The sequence below is a fragment of the Myotis brandtii genome, unplaced genomic scaffold (genome assembly GCF_000412655.1).
Source record: "Myotis brandtii unplaced genomic scaffold, ASM41265v1 scaffold314, whole genome shotgun sequence".
NCBI classification, from domain to species: Eukaryota; Metazoa; Chordata; class Mammalia; order Chiroptera; family Vespertilionidae; genus Myotis; species Myotis brandtii.
In genome coordinates this window covers 1854075-1871304 of record NW_005362033.1, presented here as the reverse complement: position 1 = coordinate 1871304, position 17230 = coordinate 1854075, and the positions used below count along the sequence as shown (strand labels likewise).

General features: G+C 53.2%; 1 protein-coding gene across 2 annotated transcripts in view; it reads right to left on the bottom strand.

Moving 5' to 3' along the window:
- SLC5A10 (solute carrier family 5 (sodium/sugar cotransporter), member 10) overlaps positions 1-17230 on the bottom strand; it is an 87094-nt gene that overhangs the window by 44470 nt on the left and 25394 nt on the right. Inside the window, exons 2-5 of one of the 2 annotated variants that reach the window (XM_014542856.1) lie at positions 9954-10025; positions 9600-9704; positions 9154-9213; positions 8218-8379 (exon numbers count right to left, since the gene is read on the bottom strand). In XM_014542856.1, coding sequence (XP_014398342.1) covers positions 8218-8379; positions 9154-9213; positions 9600-9704; positions 9954-10025 — 399 coding nt within the window. The remainder of the gene's footprint in view (positions 1-8217; positions 8380-9153; positions 9214-9599; positions 9705-9953; positions 10026-17230) is intronic. The other variant, XM_014542858.1, reaches the window with a different exon arrangement.

The following is a 17230-nucleotide window of genomic DNA, read 5'->3' as shown; positions in this document are numbered from 1 at the left end:
AGGCCAGTTCCACCCTCCCTGGCGGCAGCAGGCCCCAAAGAGGGCGAGGACTGACAGGCCGAAGGGCAGCACAGCCGAGGTGTGGAGGAGGGACACTCCCTGTCTTCGCTCTGGGTCGCACACAGCGTCCAGCGAAGGCTTGCTGCTGTCACCCAGGCGAAGTTGCCTGCAGGCTCCGAAGGAGTCCCCGATGAATCTCAGGGACACCCGGTCCGTCTCCGGGTCTAAGCCGACCAGAACTCTCCTCTGCAGAGCGGGGCAAGCTGCAACCTGGTAGAAGCTCAGAGCCCTAAACCCAGAGCTGCAAGGACCTGGGTCTGTGTCCCTGGTCAACTGTCCCAGCTAAAGGTTGCTTCACCCCCTGAGCCTCTGGCTCTTATCTATGAAATGGGGGGCGGGGGGAAACGCAGGAGCACTCAGCTCCCCCAGCCCCTCTAGACCCCCTGCGGGCCACTCCCCGCTGCGCCTCTCTCCCTGGGCCCAGGAAAGCGCTGTCCCCTGAACTCCCTGTTCACAGAGAGAGGCAAAGCCAGAGGGACCTGCCCTGGTGGCAAAACCCTGGGAAGATGAAGGACAGCCGCAGGACAGGAGGCTCAAGGAAGGCCCCTCAAGGGCACAGGCTGGCCAGGTCTGCTGGGCAGGAGCCCCTGGCCCACCCTCCCTCAGGACCCGCTGTGGGGGCTGCTCTGTGATCTGACCCCAAACTCTCCTCGCCAACTGTCCTTGCCACTTCCTGTTCTTCCCCAAGCGTGAGGCCTGGCGGTGCCCACACCGTGCCTTCTGCCCACAGGGACCTCTCGCCTCACAGAAACCCTGCCCCTCCGGAAGGCCCCTCCCCCCAGGCAGTGCCCGCTGGTGCCTGGTACACCTACCCTGCGCCACGCGTCCGAGCGCTTTATTCTGAGCATCTCTGAGGCTCGGCTGTCCTACCCGGTGGGTGTCCTACCGGGCTCCGCCACGAGGAGGCGCACCATGGAGGGAAACACGCTGCCCAAAGCCCTGCAGTCACGAGGCGGGGCCACGGCTGCAGCCTTCGCGCTGGGCTGGCCCTGGGGACCCTGAGCTCCCAGGTCCCTAGAGCCAGCGGACCCCATTGTGGCACCATCTCCTGGAGCTTGAAAAAAACCCAGAGCCTAGGACACGGAGGGAGCAGGGAGCGAGGCCCAGGCAGCGAGGGGCTGTGCCGCTGAGCTCCCGCTGCTGGGCGGACCTGCTGGGCCCCGGTTCCCCATGAGCGAGCGCGTGCCCCCTGCACGTGTGGAAGCGGAGAAGCGGGCGTGGTGACTTCCCCCCAAATTATCCTGGGTGTCCCCTGCCCCCACACCTTGCCCGTCTCACAGAGGCCATAACCATCCCTTCAGGGTTGCAGAAACTTCTCCCCTTTGCCACACACTCTGCACCAGACCCACCAGCCACCTCCCACCTCAGCCACCCGGCGCCGCCTTCCTGCGCGTGGCTGGCGCCAGGGACACCCGGAGGCCTGCACGTCCACTGCGTGCAGAGTGAAAGCCACCCCTCTCCCAGCTGCGGCTCCGCATCTCTAGCCCCACCAGCTCCCTTCAGCTGCTGCAAACCCCGCGTTTTCATCTCCAACGCGAGCCTGGTCCCTCTCCTGTCCTCTCTCTCTAGACTTCAGCCCAGCCTTCGCTTCTTTTGTCGCACTTTCACTGTTGAGATTGCATTGCTCTGTTTACTTATCTCATCTGTCTGGAACGTAAGCTCCCTGAGAGCCAGAAAAGAGATCATCACCCAGGCTCAGCCGGGGCCTGGGGAACCGCCGGGCACGAACTGTGTCAGGGATGGCACCGGAGCCCACAGACCAACCCGCCACGCCCACTGGTGGTGTCGTTCCACTTCAGCGCCAAATGGCCCTTGAACAACTTGGGGGCTAGGGGTCCTGACGCCTGTGCAGCTGAAAATCCACCTATAACTTTTGACCCCCTGAGACTTAACTCCAGTCCCTCAGTACCTGCGGGGGATCGATTCCAGGACCGCACAGACACCACGTCCTCTGACACTCAAGTCCCTGATATAAGTGGAGTAAGAAGAATCCATACAGTTGGCACTCCACATCCGTGGATGCAAAGCCCAGAAAATGGAGAGCCAACTGTGTATTTACTGAAAAAAGTCATGTCGAAGTGGACCTGCACGGTTCAAACCCAGGTTGTTGAGGGTCAACTAGTTTGCATGTGGCCTGCAAAGCCACAAATATTTACTCCTGGCCCTTTACCAAAAAATAAATAAAAATAGCTGATCCCTGGCATATATTCTCTCATTCATTCCCATGAAGTGGGACTGGAGATACATCAATGAACAAAGAGAAAAAATGGGGGAGACAACAGACATTCTAAGCAAACTATGCAGCATACTGCAAGATAGTACGCGGGTGGGAAAGAGGGAGCAGGTAAGGGAGTCCGGACCTGCTGGGGCAGGACTAGCGGTCATGGTGAAGGTGAGAATTGAAAGACTTGAGACAAGTCAGGGAGTGAGCCATGTGGATACCCCGGGAAAGGAGGTTCCAGGCAGAGACCATAGCACGTGCAAGGCCCTGAAGCAGGCTCATGCCTGGCATGTTCACGAGATTGCAAGGAGGCCAGGCTGGATGCCGGGTCGACAGGGAGAGGGAGCGGTGAGGGCCCTGACGTAGCAGCGGCTGCATCGTGAAGGACTGTGAGGCTCGGTTGGCCTTGACTCCAAGCGGCCTGATGGGTCGCGCCGAGATTCCCTACTTTCCAGAGAGCAGACAGGCCCAGAGTCGCACCGCGATGGAGCGGGGCCTAGGCTCCCTCAGACCCGCCGGAGGGTCAGTGGTGCTCTCTGCACCCTGACATCGCATGTTCTCTCTGCAGACCAGAGTCCCCTCCAGAGGGTGGCAGCAGGCAGGCCCTGTGGTCTCTTTCTGGACAGGTTGCGTCTGGGATGGGTCCTGGGAGTGCAGTGCCTGGGCATCCCTGGGGCTCAGCCCAGGGAGGCCAGGGCCTCTGGAGGCCAGCGGGGCACGGGCACTGCAAACAGCTTCCGCCCAGGGCTCTAGCCCCCGCTCTGCTTCATCTGGGCAACCCCAGCATCGGTGCTGAAGCCCCAGCCTTGACGTCAATGGGTGGTTCCCCATTTTATAGGTGGGTAAACTGAGTCACCCTCATCACAAGTGGAGCTGGAAGTATCCCATCATGGCTGCTTTGGCACAGCAGGCAGGGGTCAGGCCAGGCCTGGGAGGCAGAGGCCTGGGTTCTAACTGTGACTGCCTGACTCAGCAGGGCCTTCAGCAAGTGCAGCCGCTCTCTAGGTCTCAGTGGTCTCATCTGTAAACTGGGGCTGCAGGACAAGAACGTCTCTGAGGCCCTCCCACTTAACCACTCCTCATTCTGGAAGTCCCACCCAAGCTGCCCATTTCAGGTTGTTCTGAGTGTGAGACATAACCCTGACCATAGACTACCACCAGGTTGAACCCTTACCATAGACTACCGCCAGGCTGCAACCCTGTCCATAGACTCCCGCCAGGCTGGAACCCTGTCCCTAGACTACCACCAGGTTGAACCCTTCCCATAGACTACCACCAGGTTGGACCCTGTCCATAGACTACCGCCAGGCTGCAACCCTGTCCATAGACTCCCGCCAGGCTGGAACCCTGTCCCTAGACTACCACCAGGTTGAACCCTTCCCATAGACTACCACCAGGTTGGACCCTGTCCATAGACTACCGCCAGGCTGCAACCCTGTCCATAGACTCCCGCCAGGCTGGAACCCTGTCCCTAGACTACCACCAGGTTGAACCCTTCCCATAGACTACCACCAGGTTGGACCCTGTCCATAGACTACCGCCAGGCTGCAACCCTGTCCATAGACTCCCGCCAGGCTGGAACCCTGTCCCTAGACTACCACCAGGTTGAACCCTTCCCATAGACTACCACCAGGTTGGACCCTGTCCATAGACTACCGCCAGGCTGCAACCCTGTCCATAGACTCCCGCCAGGCTGGAACCCTGTCCCTAGACTACCACCAGGTTGAACCCTTCCCATAGACTACCACCAGGTTGGACCCTGTCCATAGACTACCGCCAGGCTGCAACCCTGTCCATAGACTCCCGCCAGGCTGGAACCCTGTCCCTAGACTACCACCAGGTTGAACCCTTCCCATAGACTACCACCAGGTTGGACCCTGTCCATAGACTACCGCCAGGCTGCAACCCTGTCCATAGACTCCCGCCAGGCTGGAACCCTGTCCCTAGACTACCACCAGGTTGAACCCTTCCCATAGACTACCACCAGGTTGGACCCTGTCCATAGACTACCGCCAGGCTGCAACCCTGTCCATAGACTCCCGCCAGGCTGGAACCCTGTCCCTAGACTACCACCAGGTTGAACCCTTCCCATAGACTACCACCAGGTTGGACCCTGTCCATAGACTACCGCCAGGCTGCAACCCTGTCCATAGACTCCCGCCAGGCTGGAACCCTGTCCCTAGACTACCACCAGGTTGAACCCTTCCCATAGACTACCACCAGGTTGGACCCTGTCCATAGACTACCGCCAGGCTGCAACCCTGTCCATAGACTCCCGCCAGGCTGGAACCCTGTCCCTAGACTACCACCAGGTTGAACCCTTCCCATAGACTACCACCAGGTTGGACCCTGTCCATAGACTACCGCCAGGCTGCAACCCTGTCCATAGACCCCCCCCAGGCTGGAACCCTTACCATAGACTACCACCAGGCTGGAACCCTTACCATGGACTACCGCCAGGCTGTAACCCTTACCATAGACTACCGCCAGGCTCGAACCCTGTCCATAGACTACCGCCAGGCTCGAACCCTGTCCATAGACTACCGCCAGGCTCGAACCCTGTCCATAGACTACCGCCAGGCTCGAACCCTGTCCATAGACTACCGCCAGGCTCGAACCCTGTCCATAGACTACCGCCAGGCTCGAACCCTGTCCATAGACTACCGCCAGGCTCGAACCCTGTCCATAGACTACCGCCAGGCTCGAACCCTGTCCATAGACTACCGCCAGGCTCGAACCCTGTCCATAGACTACCGCCAGGCTCGAACCCTGTCCATAGACTACCGCCAGGCTCGAACCCTGTCCATAGACTACCGCCAGGCTCGAACCCTGTCCATAGACTACCGCCAGGCTCGAACCCTGTCCATAGACTACCGCCAGGCTCGAACCCTGTCCATAGACTACCGCCAGGCTCGAACCCTGTCCATAGACTACCGCCAGGCTCGAACCCTGTCCATAGACTACCGCCAGGCTCGAACCCTGTCCATAGACTACCGCCAGGCTCGAACCCTGTCCATAGACTACCGCCAGGCTCGAACCCTGTCCATAGACTACCGCCAGGCTCGAACCCTGTCCATAGACTACCGCCAGGCTCGAACCCTGTCCATAGACTACCGCCAGGCTCGAACCCTGTCCATAGACTACCGCCAGGCTCGAACCCTGTCCATAGACTACCGCCAGGCTCGAACCCTGTCCATAGACTACCGCCAGGCTCGAACCCTGTCCATAGACTACCGCCAGGCTCGAACCCTGTCCATAGACTACCGCCAGGCTCGAACCCTGTCCATAGACTACCGCCAGGCTCGAACCCTGTCCATAGACTACCGCCAGGCTCGAACCCTGTCCATAGACTACCGCCAGGCTCGAACCCTGTCCATAGACTACCGCCAGGCTCGAACCCTGTCCATAGACTACCGCCAGGCTCGAACCCTGTCCATAGACTACCGCCAGGCTCGAACCCTGTCCATAGACTACCGCCAGGCTCGAACCCTGTCCATAGACTACCGCCAGGCTCGAACCCTGTCCATAGACTACCGCCAGGCTCGAACCCTGTCCATAGACTACCGCCAGGCTCGAACCCTGTCCATAGACTACCGCCAGGCTCGAACCCTGTCCATAGACTACCGCCAGGCTCGAACCCTGTCCATAGACTACCGCCAGGCTCGAACCCTGTCCATAGACTACCGCCAGGCTCGAACCCTGTCCATAGACTACCGCCAGGCTCGAACCCTGTCCATAGACTACCGCCAGGCTCGAACCCTGTCCATAGACTACCACCAGGCTGGAACCCTGTCCATAGATACCACCAGGCTGAACCAGGGGAGGAAAGAACCCCCGGGCCCAGGACTTGGCCCTGCGGACCCAGGGGGCCTCCCCTCCTCAGGCCTTCCCCTCTCTGGCCTGTCCTCTGGGAGGGGCCAGAGGCACTAACTCCAGCCTGACTATGCCACGACCTGCCTAACCCCCAGCGCTGCTTGGTGCTGGGACCCCTGACCATCAGCACCTCCAGCCTCACCCCTCACGGTCGCGCTCTAGGCCAGGGCGGACATGGCAGCCCAGCAGCCAGATGGCACACAGGTCTGTTTGGTGTGAACTGGAGTGTGGCCTCTGTATCTGTGCCTCTGGTCCCAGGAGAGGCGGCTGGCACAGAGGCCGGGGAATGCGGAGAGGAAGCGCATGAGGGGGAAATTCTAAACTGGACCTTCAGTGCAGTGTGGAGCAGGTCCCTCCAGTCTCCAAAGGGAAACCCTGAGCAAGAAGCCTCTCATGACACTCTGAGAGCACCTCGCTTTTGGAAGGCAGAGCAATGCTTGCTTGTTAACAGCTTCCGAAACCTGCACAAGAACAAGATGCTCTGGGGCCCCCGGAGTTGACCTGTGGGTGCACAGTAGAGGCCAGGCCCAGACAAGGCCCAAGGTGTGCAGAGGGCTGCCGACCACTGTCCCCATGCCCAAGGTGGGGGAGGGTCAGGCCAGATGCCAGGTCAGACCCCCAGTCAGGGCCCATGTGGTCCATGTTGACCCTAGGCTGCCCCAAGCCAGTCCCAGGCCACCCCAGGCCAGTCCCAGGCCAGTCCCAGGGCACCCAGACCACCCCAGGCCAGTCCCAGGTCAGTCCAGGGCACCCCAGGCCAGTCCCAGGGCACCCAGACCACCCCAGGCCAGTCCCAGGTCAGTCCAGGGCACCCCAGGCCAGTCCCAGGGCACCCAGACCACCCCAGGCCAGTCCAGGCCACCCCAGGCCAGTCCCAGGCCAGTCCCAGGCCGCCCCAGGCCAGTCCCAGGGCACCCAGACCACCCCAGGCCAGTCCAGGCCGCCCCAGGCCAGTCCCAGGCTGCCTCAGGGCCGCTGAGGAGCAGTCACTCTCCCAGGACCGCATTTCCAGGGAGCCCTGCCTGCAGGTCCTGGCTGACCAGTGAGGCCTCCACTCCCTCCTCAAAATCCATGGCATGTCTGGGTTTTCCCAGTCCCAGAGCCAACCTGAAGAAGGCCCAGGAGGTGAGCACCACTGAGGAGAAAGCCAGACTCACGGAGGACGTCCCGCCTCCAACGTGCCAGCCCACCCCCCCGCACAGAGCCTGGGAGGCAGGCCGGCCATCCACCGCCTTAGGGGGCCAAGGCTCGGGTCTCGGGTCTCGTCCAGGCTCACTCAGCTGACAGCAGGCTGACCCAGGACGCAGCCAGGTCCCCTCTCCTGAACCCCGCCAGGGCAGTGAGAGCCAGGCCTGGCATTGCCATGACGTCACCAGCAAGCCTGAGACCAGTCCATGCCCTCCCTGGGCCTTGCCTCCCTACCTGTAAAATCGGGATTTGGACAGGAAAGCCACCAGCAAGTGCTGCCTGGCACTCCGGTATGCTTTCTGCTCTTGCCCTTCCAGCGGGACCAGGTCCAGGCCCCCAGGGAAAGAGGCCTGTGGTGGCAGCCCAATGCTGGGGGCGGGGTGGGGGTGGGGGGTGCTGCTGGGGACCAGCTGGTGACAGAGCTGACCAGCCACAGTGAGAGGCAGAAGGCGGGTTCCATGCAGCCTCTGAACCTCAGCCCAGACCAGGCGGGCTCTCAGCGCCCCCTCGTGGCAGTCCTGCTCACCTCAGTTCAGGTCCAGGGAAGACCAGAGGCTGACCAGGGATGTCCACCACCAACCCCTGATACTGAGTACCCCCCTGGGGCCCCCACATCTAGCACCTGCGGTGAATCAGGAGTCACAGAACCTACACTCGTCCCCCAACTATGCTGGCTGCTGAGCCTACACTCTGGGGGCCCTGGACCAGTTGTCACAAACTCTCTGTGTGACCCTAGGCAAGTCATTGTTCCTCTTTGGGCCTCAGTTTACCCAGATGTTAAACAAGGGTGAGAGGATGTCAGGTCTGTTTGGGGGGCCTCCAGAGTGGGATGTGCCCAGGCTCTGCTGGCTAGAAGCTGAGTGGGGGCGGCTCACCGATATCTTGGTGAAGACAGACAGCAGCAGGGACAGGACAGACAGGTACATGCGCATCCTCTGGCCTCCATAGCGCTTCTGGATGTATTCAGGCATGGTGACGATCTGGGGAGGCCGGACAGGGTCACTCTCCTGGGACCACACGAGCACTCGGGCCGGGAGCTGCTCAAGGGCAGGCGCGGGCCCACACTGAGCACTGAGCTCAGGCGAAGGGTTTCCACCGTCTCCTAAGGGCTCCAGGCAGGGGAGTGGCGGGCAGGCTTACGTGGGCTGTTCAGGACTGACATGAGGAATGGATTGGAGGGGCCGCTGCTGGGGACAGGGGGACAGGCTCGGAAGCTGATAGGACAAAACCAGATGAGTTCTGTGAGGCTGAATGGAGAAGGTGACTGTGGGGGCAGAGCAGGGGACAGACAGAGACATCCAGGAAATGGAATCCCCTAGACTTAGTGACTGCTCAGCTGGGGCTAAAGGAGTGGGCAGAGTCAAGGACAGTGCTGCCTAGGTGTGCCACCCAGGTGTGCTGCCCAGGTCTGCAGCCCAGGTGTGCCGCATTGGTGTGCAGCTCAGGTGTAACACCCCAGGTGTGCCATCCACATGTGCCATTCAGGTGTGCTGTCCAGGTGTGTGGCTTGTGTGCCCCAGGAACACTGCTGCATAGAACACATCTGGACACTGGCAGACCTAAGTTGCTGGGAGGTGCCCCTCTGGCCACTGAGGTGTGGACTCCAAGATGCAAACCAGCAGATAAGGTACCTGGGCTGACGTCCTGGGGCCGCCTTGCTGGGCTGATAGGAATGCTAATTGCATAATAAACAGCTGGGAGAGTTTGCCAACTGTGGGTGAAGCCAGAGGGTCCTGCCCATCACCACCACCAATTAGGACCAAGGCCCAGACCCAAGGGAGGCTGTTCCGAGGTTCCAGGAGCAGACTTACCTCCGAGGAGATGTAGATGGGCACAAAAACCCACGCTAGGGCCAGCAGCACGTAGGTGGCCTGCGGGCGACAGGGGCAGGGTGAGGACAGTGGGCACAGCCCTGTTCCACAGGAGAAACTGGGACCAGGGGTCTGGAGGCCTGACTTGCCAGGAGAACTCAGGCCAGTCCCTTCCCCTCCTTGCACCTCTGTAAACAGATGGCCTGGGCCAAGGCTAGCAGCTGCCTTCCTGTTGGTCTGTCCAGCTCTTTGGCATTCTGAAGACCAGACCTCCCCCTCCCGCCAGGAGCACTGCTGCACAGAACACATCTGGACACTGGCAGACCTAAGTTGCTGGGAGGCGCCCCTCTGGCCATCGAGGCGTGGACTCCAGTGGAGCCCCTGTGCAGGGCCTGGCGGGATGGTTGTGCTCTCCCACACCCTGCACCCACTCTCTGGGAGCTCACATTCCACTCAAAACCTGCCACAGCCAGGCCTCCAGCTGCGCCTGAGCCGGCCAGTCCAATGAAGAGGCCGGAACCCTCGCTGCTGGCAAAGAGCGAGGCTCCGATCTGGTGGGAGAGAGGAAAGGGAATCAGCTGTGAGCCACCCAGATTCCAAGGCTCCCGCCCTTCACACAATTTCCAGGACCCCACTCCTATTCCCCCAGCTTGGGGACCCCGTGACAGCCTCAGCCTGCCCCATCACCACCTGCTTAAACTGGACTGGGCAGTGACCTCAAGGATGCAGCTGCTGGCTGACCTGGAGGTCAGATGCGGCCCCAATAGAAGGAGGGGTGGGAGGAGTCAGGGTGCACTCACCGGCCACCATGTCATGTCCCGGCCCGCGAGGAAGTAGCCGCTCACTGTGTTCCTGCTGGCTCGACAGGAGGACTGCAAGGACAGAGCAGAAATTGAAACCCCTGTGCATTGCTGGAAGGAATGTACAAGGGTGCCACTGCTGTGGAAAATAGTCTGGCCATTCCTCAAAGAGTTAAACATACAATTACTCTATGGTCCAGCAATTCCACTCCTAGGTGCATAGCTAAGAGAACTGAAAACAGGCGTTCAGACAAAACTCATACACATGAATGCTCACAGCAGCAGTATTCACAATAGCCAAAAGGTGCAAAGCAGCCAATGTCCACCATCTGATGAGTAGATAACAAAATGTGGTCTCTCCATACAATGGAATAGCATCCAACCATATGAAGGAATGAAATACGAATACACGCTACAACATGGTGACTCTTGAAAACATCCTTTTAAATGAAAGAAATCAGGCACAAAAGACCACATGTGGTGTGGTACTGTTCATACAAATGTCCAGAATAGGTAAATCCTTAAACAAAAAGTAACAGTGCAGAGCTAGGGAGAGGGGGCAATAGGAAATGACTGCTAATAAGTGTGGGGTTTCCTTTTGGGGTGATGAAAATATTTTGGAACTAGATAGGGGTGGTGATTGCACAACATTGTGAATGTACTAAATGCCACTGAATTGTACACTTTAAAATGGTTAAAATGGATCACAATAGCTTCTCTCCTCACAGAAAGTTAACTGACAGAGAAATTAACGCTTAAAATATTAACGAACTTTCCAAGGACACACAGCTTCCTCTCGGTTCTCACTCCAATTCTGATTTCTGCATTCTGACTCCTGGCTCATGGTCTCCTGCAGCTTTACTCATTTCTCATCTCACTGAGATTGGAACCGCAACATTGGCGAATCAGGACCACGCTCCAACCAACCGAACTACCTGGCCAGGGCTAGACTATATCCTTTAAATACAGCAATCAACAGAGTCATACCAATTGTACAAGTGGGGACACTAACTTCTGGGTGGAGCATTAGAACAACTGTACCTGTACAACAGCTCACATGACATGGTCGAGGTTGAGCCTCACAGTCAGCCAGCCTGAGAGGAGATCCCACCGAAGAATGGGAAAACAACAATCAAGACCCAATTATACCCGGCCCGCGTGGCTCAGTGGTTGAGCGTCAACCTATGAACCAGGAGGTCATGGTTTGATTCCCAATCAGGGCATATGCCCAGATGTGAGTTCACTCCCCAGTGGGGGGCATGCAGGAGACAGCCAGTCAATGATTCTCTATCATTGATGTTTCTATCTCTCTCTCCCTCTAAAATCAATAAAAATATATATGTTTTTAAAAAGACCCAATTACAACAGGAGAGCCCAAAGAAGCGACAAAAGAGACAATCCTAGAGCATCCAGTTCAGGAGGTCAAGAAGATTGTACCACTGGGTCCCACAGGACAGTTACTACAAAAGACCGCCCCATGAAGACTGGGAGTCATAGCAGTTCTACCTAATACATAGAAACAAACACAAAGCGACAACTAAAATAGGGAGACAAAGAAACAACCCCTAAATGAAATGGGGGAAGGAGGGGGGAGGGGAAGGACTCTCCAGAAAAAGAGCTTAGTGAAACTTAGTGAAAACTACAAAGAACTTAATGGGAACTACACGGAACTTAGTGGGGACGACATCAGCATTAAAAAGGACATAGAAAAACCATGAATAAGAACCAGTCAGAAATGAAGAATACCATATTTAACATCAAGAATACACTAGAGGAGAAACCAAGATGGCGGCATAGGTAAACACCGGAAATTGCTGCCTCCGACAACAACTTCAAAAATACAACTAAAAGATAGAACGGCAGACCAACTATGAAGAGTGCTCAGTTTCCCCTCACTCTCTCCTTTTAGCCATTTTACTGATGAGCAAGGCAGTGTCCTGTGCCCATCACTGGTTTATTTTTCCTTTTCTCCCCTCTCTATCCTAAATACAAGAGCTTGGAGTTTATTGTTGGATTGTCCAAGTCAATAAACCTGGCGTCTGCAGAATTTCACATTCCCCAAGGGCCTGGTGGTTTTTAATACTTGTGCTATGGAAGAGTGCTAATCTTCCTCTGTGCTTCACTTGAGAAGAAGCCTGGAGTGCCAGGGAAGGACCAGGGTGGTGCTTTGACATAGGGTGAAGGGAGTCAGGAGCTCAAGAGGAGCCATCTGAGGTGTGAGCTATAGAGTCAGGGGAGGCAGTTCCTAAGGGAGGGCTGCTGGATTTCGGAGAGGGGAAGCTGTTGGTTTGTCACCAGTGGTATGTTGGAGCAGAAGGGGGCTGGGTGCAGGAATAAAGCAAGAAGGTGGCAGCAAATGTGGTGTTTAGGTAGTTAGACTGAAGGAAAAGAAGGTGACAGGAGACTTGTCCAAAAGAGGGTATACATGGTGTGTTTACAGTCCATTGGAAGGGAGTTTGGGCAAAAGAGAAGGTTGAAAATGTTGGAGAAAGGGGGTGCTTGAGTCGGGGAGGGAGGAGACAGGAGCTGGACCAAGGACTGGAGTGGCCATCTCATTTGTCTTCCAGAGAAAGATAAGAAAGCTGAAGCATGGAGCAGGACAGAGATGTCTCAGTGGACATCAGAGCTGGGATTTGACCCTGGGTCATTGTGACTCCAGCATCCCTGCAGAGTCTGAGAGCACATGGAGGGCACAGCATCCAGAGCATAAGTGGAGATTGGGCTAGTCTTGGCAAGGAGGGAGGACGCTTTGGAACCTATGGAAGTAAGAGAAGAGAAGGAAAGGGGAAGGTTCTAGGGGTGATGAAGGGTGTAGTGTGGTCATGGCTGGCCTTTAAATCTGCTGAGGTCAGGGGTAGGGTCCACAGCACTTCTTAAGCCATTAAGAGGAAAGGTTGGTTTTAAAAAGTTAAGTGTGGTTTGTCTGGGATCCAGAAGCATTGCTTTTGAACAAGGGAGAGGCCCTGTGGACCTCTGGTGTCAGGATAGTCTGCAAATAGGATTGTTTCTGGCTTTATTACTTGAGGGGGAGTAGAGGGCCCTGTGGGTATCATGACAATGCCAGGAAACCCCTCCATAACCTGGAGCAATTCCATTCTGAGCTCCCAAATTCTGAATCCCCAGCACTTGGCAGGGAGATGGAAAATGCTCCTGTGGCTATTGGGGGCATCTTGGCAGCCATTCCTCCACTTTCACTCTGGCTGAGCATACAGAGGTGCTCAGGAAGTGTTGTGGGTGAGGGAATGCCCAGATATCCAGACCCCACCCCCTTGCAGCCACCACTGAGTCCTCAGGAAAAAGTAGCCTTAGGTTCAGGGACCAGAAAGGTCATTTCAGCACTGAAGGAAGACAAGGCTTGCACACAGCCTCAGGAGGATGAGATTTGGGGAAGGGGAAAGGATGGGCTGAGGGGTGAGCCAGCCGGTCCTTCATTTGGTTCTTGGAGAATCTAGTTTTTGCTCCTTGAATTGCTCCACTCATCCATCCCCTAAAGGCCAAGGACATGATGTAGACCCAAGAAACCCCTGGAAGAATTCCCACTACAAGCCTGACCTTTGCACTTCATGTTTCTACTTAAAAACTCAAGTGGCCCAGGCTGGGTAGCTCAGTTGGTTAGAGTGTCATCTGGGTATGCCAAGGTTGTGGGTTCAATCCTGGTCAGATAACATACAAGTATAAACCAGTAAGCCCTGGCTGGTGGGACAGTTGGTTAGAGCATCATCCCCCGCTATGCCAAAAGATTGTGGATTCAATTCTCAGGGTACATACCTAGGGGTCAGGGTGCGTAAGGGAGGCAACTCATCCAAGTTTCTCATATTGATGTTTCTCTCTCTCTAAAAAATCAATAAAAAAAATATCCTCAGGTGAGGATTAAAATAATTAAAAAAAAAAAAAAGAATAGCCCTAGCTGGGTTGGCTCAGTGGATTGAGTGTCGACCTGCAGATTGAAGGGTCCCCAGTTCAATTCCAGTCAAAGGCACATGCCCGGTTGCAGGCTCAATCCCCAGTAGGGGGCTAGCAGGAGGCAGCCAATCGATGATTCTCTCTCATCTTTGATGTTCCTATCTCTTCCTTATCTTAATCAATAAAAAAATATATTAAAAAAAGAATACACTAGAAGGAATTTGAAGAGGCTGGAGGAAGCAGAGGATTAAATTAGTGATTTGGAAGACAAGGTAGAAAAAACACTCAATTAGAGCAGCAAAAAGAAAAAAAAAAAACACTTAAAAAGTATAATGACAGCCTGACCGGCATGGCTCAGTGGTTAATCAGGAGGTCATGGTTCAATTCCCAGTTAGGGAACATGCCTAGTGTGGGGCATGTAGCAGGCAGCCAATTAATGATTCTCTCTCATCATTGATGTTTTAATTCTCTCTCACTCTCTGTTCCTCTCAGAAACAAGAGTTTAAGGGAACTTTGGGACACCATGAACTGTAACAACATCTGCATCATAGGAGTACCAGAGGGAGAAGAAAGTGATCAAGGGGTAGAGAACCTATTTGAAGAAATAATGACAGAAAACTTCCCAAACCTGGTGAAGGAAAAAGTCACACAAATTCAGGAGACAGAGAGAGACCCAATCAAGATGTGTTTGATTCCCGTCAGGGCACAGGCCCAGGTTGCAGGCTTGATCCCCAGTGTGGGGCATGCAGGAGGCAGCCAATTAATTATTCTCTCCCATCATTGATATTCCTATCTTTATCTCCCTTTCCCTCCCTCTCTGAAATAAACATATATTTAAAAATAAACAAATAAATAAAATTGAAGGCAAAATAAAGAGCTTCCCAGACCAAAAAAAAAGGGGGGGGGGCGTCTAAATGAGCTTATTACAACTAAACCAGCATAGCATAAATGCTGAAGGGACTGTTGGAAGAAGAATAAAAAATATAGAACTAGAGGAGCACAGGCATAAAGAATAAAAATGGCAATAAATAAGTACCTATCAATAATAAACTTAAATGCTCCAATCAAATGACATAGGGTAGCTGAGTGGATTTTTTTAAAATGGCCCATATATATATGCTCTCTTCAAGAGACCCACCTCAGAACAAAAGAGTCACACAGCATGAAAATGAAGAAATGGGGAAAAATTTCCCATGCAAATGGAAATGAAAAAGATGGGGATAGCAATACTTATATCTGAGAAAATAGACTTCAAAACAAAGGTGATAAAAAAGACAAAGATGGTCATTACATAATACTAAAGGGATTGATCTAGCAAAAGGATTTAACCCTGGTAAATATATATGCACCCAATAAATGAGCACGTAAATATATATCTCAAAATTCCTGGAGGACTAGCCCTAACCGGTTTTGCTCAGTGGATAGAGCATTGGCCTGTGGACTGAAGGGTCCCAGGTTCGATTCCAGTCAAGGGCACATGTCTGAGTTGCGGGCTCAATCTAACGTGCAGGAGGCAGCCGATCAATGATTCCCTCTCATCATGGATGTTTCTATCTCTCTTCCTCTCCCTTCCTCTCTGAAATCAATAAAAAAATATATATTAAAATAAATAAATAAAAATAAAAGCCTCAAAGTACAAAAGAGGCTGATGTACACTCAGGGCACTAAAAACCAATCTGGATTCAGCAAATAAAAAAAAATTATTTAAAAAAATTCCTGGAGGACTTTAAGGGAGAGATTATCAGCAATACAGTCATAGTAGGGGACTTCACTGACATCACTGGAGATTTTTCACACACAAAAAAAAATCAACAAGGAAACAGCAACCTTAAATGATACACTAGATCAGGTGGATTTAATTGATATTTATAGAACATTTCATCCCAAAGCTGCATAATATACATTATTCTCAAGTGCACATGGAACATTCTTAAAGATAGACTACATGTTAGGACACAAAATAAGCCTTTACAAGTTCAAGAAGATTGAAATCATATCAAGTATACTAGAGGTCCGATGCACGAAATTTGGGCAAGGGGCTTGACCCTCGCAGCCCCAGCTGCCTCATGGCCCTGGCTGCCTCTCGGCCCTATGGCCCCACCCCAGCCCACTGGTCATTCTGGAAGGTCGTTCCTCCATCCATCTAATTAGAATATTAGCTCTTTATTATATAAGATTCTAAGATCACAATGGCATGAAACTAGAAATCAACTATAATAACAAATCTCAAAACCAGTCAAACACATGGAGACCACATAGCATGTTATTAAACAATGAATGGGTTAACAGTGAGATCAAGGAAGAAATAAAAAACTTCCTGGAAACAAATGAAAAGGGACATGCAATTACCCAAAAGCTATGGGATACAGTGAAAGCAGTTCTGAGAGGGAAGTTCATAGCATTACAGGCCTACCTCATGAAACAAGAAAAAGATCAACTACCTAAACCCACAACTAAGATATTAGAAAGAGAACAACAAGAAAAGCCCAGAAGAAGTAGAAGCAATGAAATAATAAATATCAGAGCAGAAATTAATGGCATAGAGACTAAAAAACAACATAAAAGATCAATGAAATCAAGAGCTGGTCCTTTGAAAAGATAAACAAGATTGATGAACCATTAGCCAGACTTCATCAAGAAACAAAGAAGTTAAATAAATAAAATCAGAAATGAAAGAGTCAAAGTAACAATTGACACCACAGAAATACAAAGAATTGTAAAAAAAAAAATACTATGAATAACTATATGCCAACAAACTGAACAACCTGGGTGAAATGAACAAATTCCAGGAAATATACAATCTTCCAAAACTCAATCAGGAAGAATCAGGAAACTTGAATGGGCCAATAACAACTAATGAATTTGAAGCAGTAATAAAAAAACAAACAAACAAAAAACAACTTGTACTGGATGGCTTCACAGGCGAGTTTTACTAAACATTCAAAGAAGAACTAACACCTAGTCTCCTCAAAATTCAAGAGGAGGGAAGACTTCCTTTTATGAGGCCAGCATTATCCTAATTCCAAAACCAACTAAAGATACTACAAAGAATGGAAATTATAGGCCAATATCCCTGATGAACATAGATGCTAAAATCCTCAACAAGATATTAGCAAATCAGATCCAGCAATATATTAAAGAGATCACAGAAATTTCAACAACTTAACCAACTATAATTTAACAAAGAAACCCCATGCCTGAGAGACCTGCATACTGAAACATCTAAAGGTGGGCAACCAAGAATAAACCAGGACACAAGAAGAGAGGAAAGCACAGATGGCCTGCAGGTGCAGCACTGAGGCTGGGAGCTGGAGGCTCTGCCTAGAGAGTGGAGGAAGCCAGCAGTAGCAGGTGCTTTCTTCCACCGTAGGAAC